The 12,850-nt window shown below is 41.0% G+C and overlaps 1 protein-coding gene across 2 annotated transcripts in view; it reads right to left on the bottom strand.

Annotated features, from left to right (window-relative positions):
- Positions 1 to 12,301, bottom strand: part of LOC146624437 (actin-binding LIM protein 3-like) — a 53,792-nt gene extending 41,491 nt beyond the window's left edge. Inside the window, exons 1-2 of one of the 2 annotated variants that reach the window (XM_085363925.1) lie at positions 12,283 to 12,301; positions 6,226 to 6,390 (exon numbers count right to left, since the gene is read on the bottom strand). In XM_085363925.1, the coding sequence (XP_085220051.1) occupies positions 6,226 to 6,390; positions 12,283 to 12,301 (184 nt within the window). Of the gene's footprint in view, positions 1 to 6,225; positions 6,394 to 12,282 lie in introns of both variants that reach the window. The other variant, XM_085363924.1, reaches the window with a different exon arrangement.
- Positions 12,302 to 12,850: the final 549 nt, after the last annotated feature.

The raw sequence follows: 12,850 nt of genomic DNA, 5'->3' as shown, positions 1-12,850 counted from the left end.
GGGGGATTCCCATGATGCATTGAGTTTTTCCTTTCCAGTCACCTTTCTCACTCACTATGTATTAACAGACCTCTCTGCATTGAATCATATCTGTTATTAACCTCTGTCTCTCTTCCACAGCATGTCTTTTATCCTGTCTTCCTTCTCTCACCCCAACCGGTCGCGGCAGATGACCGCCCCTCCCTGAGCCTGGTTCTGCCGGAGGTTACTTCCTGTTAAAAGGGAGTTTTTCCTTCCCACTGTTGCCAAAGTGCTTGCTCACAGGGGGTCATATGATTGTTGGGTTTTTCTCTGTATCTATGAAGCGCCTTGAGGCGACTTATGTTGTGATTTGGCGCTATATAAATAAAATTGAATTGAATTGAATTGAATTGAATTGAATTGAATATGTACTTATGGAAAGTTGAGGAAAAAAATTTGGAGGTTGGAGGAGGGGTGCTGGAGGTGTAAGTCATCTTAACCTTACATACATATCACAGTTTTTTCATTATCAATATGTATCTTGGTTAAGGTTAGGCATTAAAAGTACTGTCAGTTAAAAGTGTTTAGGCTTAAAAAGTTTCACGGCTTGGGTTAAAATACGACACGTCTTTCAAAACTTGTTTTCCTGATTGCGGTGGTCACACCTACCTGCTTTGTGCCCATAAACATGAAAAAATGTATTTTTTATGATTGTTTCAAAAACTGCCGTGAGACTGGGCTATTCAAGAAAACAATAAAAACTATTCCCAAAGCACAGATAAATAAATTAAATATCAACCATTAAATAAATTTGCTTTGTAAACTGTATTCCCTTTTTTCACGCCCTGCTTCATCGATTTAATTGTTCCCCAGCCTTCTATTTATTCTCCCTTTAAGTGACAGGTTCAGCTGCACTTTGTCAGAGGCACTCAAGTATCCAAGTACTTTTTCTTTTTACAGCTGTTAATAGTGATTTAAAGCCTATTAGACTGAAGTGCTTCAGGTGTGAATGCATTTATCCACAAACACGCGATATTGGCAGAAAGACTGCAAGTAATGATTTCTTTATTTGAAGCCTGAAGTAAAGCATTGAGTGAATGAAGGAAAGATTCAAAGAAGAAAAATGAATAAGATTTAATAATAACAGATATAATGAAGATGCAAAACAAAAGGAACTCCTGGAGGTGTGGTGTGGACTGTCTCATCTTTGTGATTTGGCTTTCAGTTACACGTACAAACACAGAATACAAGCATGTATGGAAACACACATGGACGTCAGCAAATGTTCATTCAAAACCACAAAAAAGTGCTGCAAAGCAGAGCTGATACAGCGATTAATGCTTTACAGTTTGCCCTTGAAGTCTGTTCTGAAGAAAGAGCCAGGCCATCCATGACTGTGTATGGCTGAGCACACACTAATGGTGATAAAATACACAGACTCTTGCTCCTGGTATGTTTCACTTGTGAAACACAAACTTGTTTTATCTTAAAGTGGGTCAGCCTTGGCAGCAAGCTTCACTAGAATCATAGGAGTCTGTTTTAAATTCATTTGAGAAGGCAAAGCACCTGCAGCTGGATGATCTATCAAAATAAATTAGTGCGTGCCGATATTTCACCGCCTTTGAGGGAAGACATTACAAGCCTTGTCTTGTCTTGTTTCAATACAAAGGAAAATTCCGAGCACTTTTCCTTATTGCCAGTGTTCGAATAGATTTACCAGAAAAGAGATGCTGGAAGGTTTTAGATGATGTAGATGGGGAAGTTTTCTTGCCTGAAAAAGCAGAGATGTCGAGGAGAGAGGATTATTTCAGACACAAGGCTCAGACAAGACAGAGGAAGACGAAGAAGGGCAAGATGGGAGTCGAGGGAGAGATTAGAGGAAGCTGAATAGAGAAAGAGCATCATATGTGAGGAGAAAGGAAAGCAGACAGCAAAGTGAAGGGATGAGGATGTAGAGAAAGATGCGGGGGGGACTCTAGGGAGGTATCAATGAGGCTATTGATCTGTCCATCCAGCACACATCTGCCATCCCGTCACTGTCTTCCCTCATCTATTAGCATCATCAATTTAAGATGGATTTCCTTTTCTGTAGCGCGTCTGGATTTGCATGAGTGTGTGATCGGGACAGAAGGATCAAAGAGAAACTGATGAGGGGAAAAGGGAAAAGCACGAGTCTAATCAGTCTGTGGTCTAACTGTACAAAGGCAGAATTATGTGCTACAGCATGGATTTTGGCAGTATTGTTTGACGCTGAGGTTGTGAATAGTCAACATTTGTCAGTCAGATTTTAAATGAAATGCTGTATGAGAGATTTTCAGAGAAATCATTATGTGCAGCCACATTTTTTTATCTGCTTTATGAAAATTCACATTGATGACAAGTATATTAGAATGTGTACAAGGCCATTTTTTTGGTACAACTTTCAGCTCTAAATTGCACATGGGATGAAGTTACTTCTGCACGGTAGTGAGCTTAATTTTATAAAAATAGGTTAAATACTGGACAGAGTGTTACATACAACGCTCTGACCAGTCCTCTAAAAAAGTACATCTTTACTGCTTCCATAGGAATTAAGGGGGTAAGTAGCAGAAGGTGCGGCTAATGAAATGCACTTCATTAACTGATCATAGCAGGTACGACTCTCTCTATAACAGCAGATGTTTGCTGTTCTGTAGCATTCAGGTGTGTTAACACAGTGCCCTGGTGTTCCCAGGAGTGGAGTTTCCATCAAATTTATGCCAAGATCAGACCGTGCAATGGCTAGAAAAACTGAAAAAACCCAAGAGCTACAGACTCTACAGGTCTCAGTTAGCATACCAAATGGTACATTTTATGATAGTACAATCAGAAAAAACTGAGAAATTATGTCTTTTTTGGAAGGGTTACCAGAAGGAAGCCTCTTCTCTCTAAAAAGAACATGGCAGCACAGCTTAGGTTAAGTTGCATCCAGTGGCCACTGGACAAATGAGACCAACGTGGAGATGTTTGCCCATAATGCACAGAGAACACAGTATATCAGCACAAACACCTCATACTAACTGTTAAGCATGGCGGTGGATGAATAAGGATGTAGGGCTTGTTTTACAGCCACCGTACCTGGACACCCTGCAGTCACTGAGTCGACCATGTACCAAAGTATTCTAGAGTCAAATATGAGGACATCTGTCCAACAGCTAAAGCGTGGTCCAAACTGGGCCATACAAAATGAGAATGATCTCAAGCACAGTAGCAAATCTACAACAGAAAAAGAAAATAATTGGGTGTTGGTAAATGATATCCTGTGGTGGGACTTGAAGAGAGCTGTACATAAATGAATGCCTGTAAGCCTCGATGAACTAAAATAACTTTGTAGAAAAAGTGGTCCAAAATTCTTCCACAACCATGTAAGAGACTGATAAAGTCCTAGAAAAAATATACCTTGATGTTATTGCTGCTAAGTCACCAAATTACACAAAAATTGACTGAATACTTGTTGAGACATTTCAATAAAACAAACTGGTTAATATTTTCACGACTAAAAGTGTCAGAAAAACCGTGCACGGTCTTTTCTTCATGCATCACATCACAGACTTCTTATACTGCCAGTCTGATCTAGATTTCTATTCTCTGACTCAATGAAAACTTATAATTAACTGTCATTAAATAGTTCCAGGTTTTCAATACGTTTAATTTATATGTCATTAAAAAGGCCCAAGATCTTGATTTCATTGCATACCACCATCACCACTAGTCACTTCACAACACATTAAAAAACAATTGGAGTCACTCTAAAATAGAGTGTAGCTGCCTCATCCGTCTCACTCTAATGTCTTTGTTCCCTAAAAATACCCCTGTTCTTTCCTGAATAGTCACGTTAACAGGCAAGCTGTTTACCAAAGATGCATTGTAACTCACTGACATTCACATCTAAAAAACAAAGAAGGTGGGACGAGAGAGCGACAGCACGGGAGAGCAGAAGCAAGAAGAAGATAACAAGCAGAAGAGTGGAAAAACCAGACATCTGTGTACTAAAAGCTGACGTTTTGATTCTTGTCTGCTCCATCAGCTGACGTCTCCTCTGCTGATGAAGTACTAATGGACTGTGCCATTAGCTAAAAGTCATTAAGCTTACTCTGCAAGATCAATTGTCCATAATAATATGAACTTTAATATCAAACGGGACACTTCTGTCAGTACATCTGGCTTATGTCCCGTCAGGAGGAGTGAGTGCTTCAATCGAGCAGATAATCAATTATTCATCCAAACAACCAAAAGAGTCATTTCACCTCAGGCTATTTTAAGATCTGCATCTGTAAGTAATGGTGCGTGAGATAAAACATGGTGTTCCATGAAAGAAAAGAAAAAAAAAATAGAAAATCCTCTTCTTCTGTGCTTTGTGACTGAGTGCATTGATGCGATGCTTCTGTCAGATCAAACAGAGAAAACTGTGTTGTCTTGCAGTATGCTTTGGGACTGTGTAGGTCCCGGCCCGTGAAAGGAGGTTAGCTGGTTGGAGTCTGACTAGGGGCTGAAAACCTGCTGACTGCACTGCTAAGCTAGCTGCTGACTGCAAAGCTGTGTTAGTGCCTTCTGTCCCACCTGCTCGCTGGTGGAGCTCAACCATGCAGAGACATCAAGTGACATATATAGTTCCGGGTTTGCACGCACAACTACATGCACAAATGCACACTGTCATGCATAAACATGTTTTTAAAACAGCGTATAGCTGTGTTTCTAAAAACAGGGCCTCACACTAAATCTAAATGATTAAATCTTTCCTCTGCTTCTTTACACCTGCATCCACTGCTTACAGCTAGGATTTATTTTTGGAGATTTGCTCACTTTATACAATTTTTTGCCTATGTGTTACTACCTTACTGCTAACCTTAGTTGCAAGAGGGTCAGTTTTTCTTTTGGAGAACAGCAATATTCATACCCATGCTACCTGTTTCACCCAGACTGTGTCTTTGTGCTATGCGAAACTAATAGGCAAAGCTAAGCTTTATCTCTGCAAGCAAGTGTGGTAAGCATATTTTCCAAAAAAGTCGCTTCCTTAACATCGATATAATTTAATTTTCCGCTAGGGTAAATTAGAAATCCTTTATTTATTTTACTTTATGCATGGCATTGATGCAGCGCTCCTTAAATCGGCACTTCTGGAACTTGTTGATATGTGATTCTTTGCATGGTGGAGTTTTCCATTAATGGCTGCAGCTACAAACTGTTTATTTAAGTGTCTCCTGAGGGCCTGAAGATCACAGTCATTCAATCAGTCATTCTGTCTTTTTTTTCTTACTTTGGTGCTTTTTCGAGCATCCCCGAGAGACTGAACTCTCAGGAATGCTCAGTCAGGTGACTAATTAACCTTGTTCATTTGTAGACGTTATCATTAGACCATTTTTTTCTGAAACATTTTGCAAGAATCAAATTCTATAAGAGGACAATAAAATAAAAAACAAAAACGCATTTCTTAGTATCAAGTCACCTATTGTTTTCTTTTAGTTTGTTTTTTTTTTTTTTTTTACTGGGGGCATTTTCTATTATAAATATATGTTAAATGACTTCAAAACATTGCAGTCTTTTAAATAACTTTCTACACAGGACCTCAGTCTGTCTAAAAACACAGTTGTACATATTTCAGTCTCATTTTCTGACCAATTAACCAGGTTTTTCGTGAGTATCCAGAATTGGAACAACATGAAAAAAGGAGGAAAGTTATTTAACAGACCTTGAACAATTATGCATACTGGTTTTCTTTACATGTGCATCTGGGTGATTTAAAATATGATATTATGCATGTTATGTGGCCGGAAAATCTGGACAGAAGTACAATGCCTTATATGTTTAAATGACCAACGATCTTTCCACTGTGCTAAATGATATTTCCTACATCAACATAATTTTTGTCTCTGGAGACAGAACTATTTTCCAAATCGGTGTCTCTAATTTTTTCTGGCTGTTCCCGGTGAAGTTGTGGTTCAGCCTCCATTTCAGTGAGCAAGAAGAAGCTAGCAATTATTCAACTGCCTTGGTTCCTTCTTGTCTGAGTAATTATTTAATATTTAACTATGTAAATTGATGCGGATGAAATGCATTAGACCAAGACTGAAAAACAAATGAATTTAAACCTTTGTATGTAAGGCTAAGAGTGGAGTACGGAAGCAGATATAACTGTGGTGCACACTTAATGAGTTTTTTTTATGTGTGTGTAATGTAAAAAACAAAAAAATAAATACATACATAAAGCATGTTTGTGTGTGGGTTTATTAGTTTTTTTTCTTTTACCTTTGCAAGTGAAGCAGTTAACGTGAAAGTGTGTGTTCTTCACACGCACCACCTCCCCACGACAAACCTCCCCACAGCGCTCACACACGATGGGTGAATTTCCACGGCTGGAGACGGGAGAGCTGCTGCTGCTGTTTCCTCCATAGAGGCTCGACTGGTACTGAACTGCTGGCAGAGAAAAGAAGAGAGGCAAGGATGAAAAAGCATGTTACTTGTTATCTTTTTGAGCCAGTTGCTCCACAGCCTCAAAATGACAAGGTTTTAAACGCCTTTTTCAGCCAAGCATGTTGTTACAGGGATGGCAAAACAATGAATCTTAATGAATTTGAAAACAGTTTCTCAGTTTTGCCTCATGAGTTAAGATGAAAGCAATCAGTTCTACAAGGCAACAATTACTTTCCAACATCAACCGCTCAAAAAAAAAAAACGTCAGTGTGGCCTTCAGATGACACTCTTGTTAAATGGTGCACAAACACTATGGCAACCAATCCTGTTGGATCAGTAAGTCAGAAAACATGAATAAAAACATTTACAGTAATAGAACAGACACACCAGCGTACACACTTGATTGAATGTTCACAAAACATGAAGAGATTGACTTTGTACCCAATGTCTTCAGAAGCCTCTTAGTCTGCAAGGGAGATTAGCCTGACTTACAACCATTATTATTGCAAGGCACATAGACAACATCTATCATCTGTCTTCTTCTGTCTGTCCACCATTACTATGTCCATGTCCATTATCAATGGTTAGCCATCACCAGTTTATCTGGAAGTCCCGCAGCATCTTAGCTCAGTCATTCTCAATCATCCTGGAGGGGGGGTCTCACATTTTGACCTCGGGACTTCCAGGTTATACTCAGCACAGATGTTCCTCTATACTATGCCGGCCACTTGGTTATGGCGTTTCATGTATGCCCTGCCTGCTAGCATCTTGCACCCGCTGTTATGTGCTGGATTGTCTCAGGGGCATCTTTACACAGCCTGTACCCGGAGTCTTGACTGGTGTAGTAGACCGCAGCCTCTATGGATCTTGTGCTCAGAGCTTGTTCCTCTGCTGCCATGATTAATGCCTCTGTGCTGTCTTTCAATCTAGCTACTGGTAGGATTTCCCAATATCAGCCACTTCTTCTATGTAAAGGTGGTCCATGCCATGCAAGGACCTGTCCTTCCATGATGGTTCCTCTTCTTTCTCAGATTTCTGCTGCCTGTGGTATTGACTAAGCAAGTGGTCAGTCGTGGTCATCTTCCTGATAATAGTGGTTCTGACAATCACTAGTCCTCCAACTACTTCCTTCCACTTAGCATACAGTCTCAGGGTGCTGGACTTCCATGCATGGAAAGCAGCTTTCTTGCCTTGATCAGTGGTTTCAATCTCCTCCTTTGATCAGCTGATTATCCCAACAGGATATCTAACGGGCAGCAGGGCGTAGGTGTTGATGGTTGTTCTTCCCATTCGACTGACTCCACAGGATTTGTCTTAGTCTCTGCAGGTATTTGGTGGTTGCAGCTTTTCTAGCGAGCTCTTCATGTTTCCCATTTGCCTGTGGGATTCCAAGTTCTGTCCTCTATGTCTACAATGTTGCCTTCAGGTAGTGCAATCTCCCTCAGTCCTGACTACCTTCCCTTTCCTATATATTTACTTTTTCCATTTCTAATCCTGGATGGCAGCAAACCATTGCATTGCATTTTCTGACTTAATCTTTTTGCATATGTCAATAAAGCTCTGAATGATGTCAAATCTCAACATACATGCAGAATAGCAAAGATACACACACTGCTGGAGAGAGAACAGTGCACTCTGGGGTCTTTGTGAGATTACACCTCTGTCATCCTTATGAAACTAGTCAAATCCATTTTAATGAAAAAGGCCTTTCTTTAACTTCTCCCAGACACACATGTCCATGTACCACATCTGTGTGATGAAAGGACAGCACAGGAAAAGAGCAGTGAAAGGATTAAAATTCACTGCCTGACTCATTAAATTTTGTTTTGCCATAAAAGTAAATTGCGCTCAACAGACCGTACAGCACTCTGAGCAACAATTCTACTGTATTCTGCTCAATTCAATTACATTACAGTTAATGCTGCTGTGTCTCAGAGTATTATGCAATCACAGCAAACACCACGCTGGCAGGTTAAGCTGGTGACAGCAGGAGAGACATGGAAAGAGAGGGTTGTGAATCTAAAAATGTTTTCATGATAAAGAAAAGGTAAAACTGGGACAAAAATGCTTCCTAACAAATTGTATCATCAAGTACACACACATTTGTGTGTGTGTGTGTGTGTGTGTGTGTGTGTGTGTGTGTGTGTGTGTGTGTGTGTGTGTGTGTGTGTGTGTGTGTATCACAGAAGCTGGCATTGGTTTTGTAGCCAGATGGCAGCACAAGAACTGGAACAACAGACATAGAAAGATTTGAGCCACCTGTGTGTGGCTGAGAAATTAAATGTGTTACTGTGCGTGTGTGTGTGTGTGTGTGTGTGTGTGTGTGTGTGTGTGTGTGTTATTAGCAGGTTTAAGTGATCTAAATTTTGGAATTTGAACTCGTGCTGTGTGCGTGTACTGTATATGCAGTGTGTGTGTGTGTGTAGCATGGGTACTGCTTTCTTGATAATGGAGCTAGGAAAAGTTCTGTCCACACAACAAATAACTGCTCTGTATAACATTTGCTTCTTTAAGCAATACATGACCAATACAATAATCAAAAATATCTGTTTTTATTCAAAAAGGGCGGTCTTCCTAACATATTACCTTGACTAAAACGTTCAGGAATTTGCAGATTTGTGATGAAAAATAAGAGGCTCCCATTGGAGGAAAGGAAATGAAGGAGCTAGTTAAAGGAAATTAACATCACATGACATTATTACTATTTAATAATAATGATAATACTGACACTAACACCAGAGTGCAGTGAAAAAAATACATTTTCTTTCCAGTTACAGATGAGAGAATCGCTGTGTCATTTATATATACAGTCAGAGTCACCTCATTAGGTACCCTGTGTACCCCTTAATGCAACCTGCTGAAGCTCAAACTGAGCATCAGAAAGAAGAAAAAAGGTGATTTAAGTGACTCTGAATTCAGCATGGTTGTTGTGCCAGTCTGGTCTGAGTTTTTCACAAGCTGCTGATCTACTGGCATTTTAAAGATAAAATATCCATGAGTGGCAGCTCTCTGGGAGAAAATGCCTTATTGATGTCAGAGGTCAGAGGAGAATTGCCACATTCCTTCAAGCTGATAGGAAGGCAACAGTAGATGAAATAACCTTTCGTTACAGCTAAAGTATGCAGAGGATAGTCTTAAAACGCACAGCACCTCAAACCTTGAAGCTGATGGGCTACAGCAGCAGAAGACCACACCAGGTGCAGCTCCTGTAAGCTAAGAAAAGGAAACTAAGGCTACAGTTCACACCAAAATTGACAATAATAAAACTGGAAAATGTTTTCCTGGTAATGAGCCCGATTTCTGCTGCAGCATTTGGATGGCAGGGTCAGAATGTGATGTAAACATCTTTACATCACAATTCAGGTGGTGGTGGCGTTATGGTGTGTGTGGGGCCTTTTCTCGGACCCCTTAGTACCACCTCAGCATCATTTAAACGCCACAGCCAACCTGAATATTGCTGCTGACCATGTGGATGTTTTTTGTGACCTCAGTGTGCTCATCTTCAAAACTCAAATCATCTCAAACTGGTTTCTGGAATGTCACAATGAGTCTAAATGGCCTCCGCAAGTCCCAGATCAAAATCCAACAGAGTAACTTATGTAGTAAAACAGGAGATTTACATCGTGGATGTGCAGCCAAAAAATCTGCAACAACTGTGTGATGCCATGAAATCCACATGGACCAAAATGTCTGAGGGATGTTTCGTGCACCTTGTTGAATCTATACCATGAAAAAGTAAGTCAATCCTGAAGGCAAAAGCGGTGCAACCCAGTAACAGGCAGGTGTACTTTGTGTAATGGCTGGTGAGTGTTATTGTTATCACGGATGTATGATGCTGATAAATTATTAAAAGTAACTAGAATTTCCAATCTCTCTCTCACTTGGCATTTGCCAGAGAAGACCAGAACTGGCAGGTCCACTAGAGGTGCTGTTCTCTTCACAGACATCTGGATATCCTTGGTGAATGCCAACTGAGCTGCATTGTGCTTGATTGTGAGCACAGATCCCATTAGAGAACATCAGCATCTCATGCAATGCTCATGGAGTCTGTTTGTAATAGTTAGGTCAGAAACATGCACATGAATTGCTCGCTAGAGGTCATTTAGTAGGGCTCTGGCAATGCCAGGCCTCCTGTTCTTATTCAAACCACAGCTGCGTTCAGTACTCCTCATTTCGCCCAGTCACTCTGGAGACTGTGCTGAGAGACACAGCAAACCTTCTCGTAAAACCACGTATGAATACGTGCTGGAGCTGGACTACATGTGCAATCTCAATGAGCAGCAGACATCATCTGGTGCTAAAAGAATTGACAAGGACACCAGCAAGAAGCCGAAGTACGGAAAGGAGGTCAGGAAGGATAAAAAGAGACCACAACAGTGCACCTGTTGTCGCGTTCAGCTGCACTAAAGCAGGTGAAATGCTTTCTGACTGGTCAGATTTATGAAGTTTATCTGATTTCATGTTATATTGTGATGATCAAGAGTTCCCTTTATTATTTTTGAGGAGTGCATTAGTGACCCCTTGAAAATGAAATGGCACAAATGATGCCTAATATGCAGTAACTCATAAGTAAAGCCACTGAAATTTTTACGTTTGTATAATTGAGACTTCATGATGGGTCCCAACGAACGACTGGAAACCACTGATTGACCAAGTTAAATTATTTGAATAGTTGAGTTGCAGTAGAGTTGAGATATCCAGTGATTCACACAAAGCATGCAAAAAATATAAAAAACATCTAAAGCATGAATCATTTAACAGTCTGGGGATCCATCGGATTTATCTCGTGACTTCATAAGTCACCCCAGTTATTCTGCTCTGTTTGAAAGCATCTCATGTTTACTCTGACCTGTGACTTCATTGGTAAAAAGCATGAATATACCAATAAAGCTCTGAACCAAATCAGCCAGCAAACAGATAATCCTCTTCTTTTCTGTGGCAGAGTTTGTGGGGGTTACAGTCACTCAGCTGGGGGTGGCCTCAACTATACTGACATGGTACTACTTGTACAAGTGTAGCACCACCAAAGCCCTTATAAGGTTAACTATTCCCTGTGGTGGGAGGTATAAAATTGAATGGCTGCTAGGAGGAGAAGGCAGCTGCTTGGTAGCTCTTACTGGAAAGCACTGTATAGAAGCAGCAGATCCACTTTGTTCTATGTTCCTTCAGAGATACAATTCTGGGATTAGGTGGTTTCACATTGATAAAAAAAACCTGCTTTTATTTGGTGCTATGTTGAGTCACTGATGCATTTTAATATGTGCACCCAGCACAGTGTCAACTACAGATGAGCTCTTTTGTCTTCCAGCTATCAAAGAACAGCAGGCTCCTTCTCTCCAAAATACATCTGACAATACATCTGACAAGCCATCACAAAGTCTTCTAACCGTCTTACTTGTATTGACTACAAAAATGATTTCTCTCTTTCACACACACACACACACACACACACACACACACACACACACACACACACACACAAAGAATAATAGAATAAGAATAATAACAATAAAATCTGCCTCAAAAAGTAAATGTTCGAGTAGTGATTTTAAATATTGGGTCAATAAAAGGAAACAGCCTGCTGGGTGATATGACTTTGGAAATTTCTCTACTGTTGGAGTCCCTCATGAGTCAGTTCATACTGCTGACAGTCCTCAGATCTGGCAACACGCAATGACATTGAGGAAAACATTGATGAATCCCGTCACCGATCTATAACCAATATCATGCTCTGTTTCAAAATGCCACAGCCAAAAAAAAGCTAGTTAACAGCCTGTCAATAAGTGAGCCAGTGATCAATAACCTTGGCGAGAGGCTGTTTATGTCTACTTCAAGCTAAGCCCTCTCAGGACACTGTGGTATTAATCAGGCAGATTCGCGCACACTGCTTACCGTCCGTCGGTCCGCTCATGGTGCGAAGTTAATTCCCAGAAGCTTGAATGAGAGTCGCCCCGTTAAACCTCGAGTGGCAGGGCAAAAGCTCCGAATATGACAACTCTCTCGTTCCCCGTCCGACTTAAAACTCTCCCTCCCTCACTCTGCCTCAGCCTTGAAAGGGCTTTCCCTGCTCCTCCCGGGCAGAGGATTACTGTCAGGCGGCGGATCGCGCTGCCTCTCCACCCTGCGTAAAGGCAGGAATTAAATGGAAACTGACGATTTACTACTTCTCCTCAAGCTTACAGCTTCTTCTGCCTCCTCCACCTCACAAACCTCAGTGGTCCTCGGTTCCGGTGCAGACGTGTCCATTGCAAACTGTTCTGTCACAGCAGCGCCTCTGAGGTCGCCTGTAAACCGGTGCGCTCCGGCGTCAGGGCTGAAATGCTGGATGCTGAGTTTCTGGGGGTGTTCGCAGATTCTGGAGATGCCGGAGCATCTTTGGCCGGGCAAGGCCGGGGCTTTTCTCGCGATGAGAGAGCGCCGAACAGCGTCCGAATTCCAAAGTGCGTCAAAAATAGTCAAT

Source organism: Diplotaxodon limnothrissa, linkage group LG10 (genome assembly GCF_057381915.1).
Source record: "Diplotaxodon limnothrissa isolate DT_005_m linkage group LG10, D_limnothrissa_male_GT1.1, whole genome shotgun sequence".
Classification (NCBI taxonomy): domain Eukaryota; kingdom Metazoa; phylum Chordata; class Actinopteri; order Cichliformes; family Cichlidae; genus Diplotaxodon; species Diplotaxodon limnothrissa.
The sequence above is the reverse complement of the archived record's forward strand: the minus strand, read 5'-3'. Positions and strand labels throughout refer to the sequence as shown.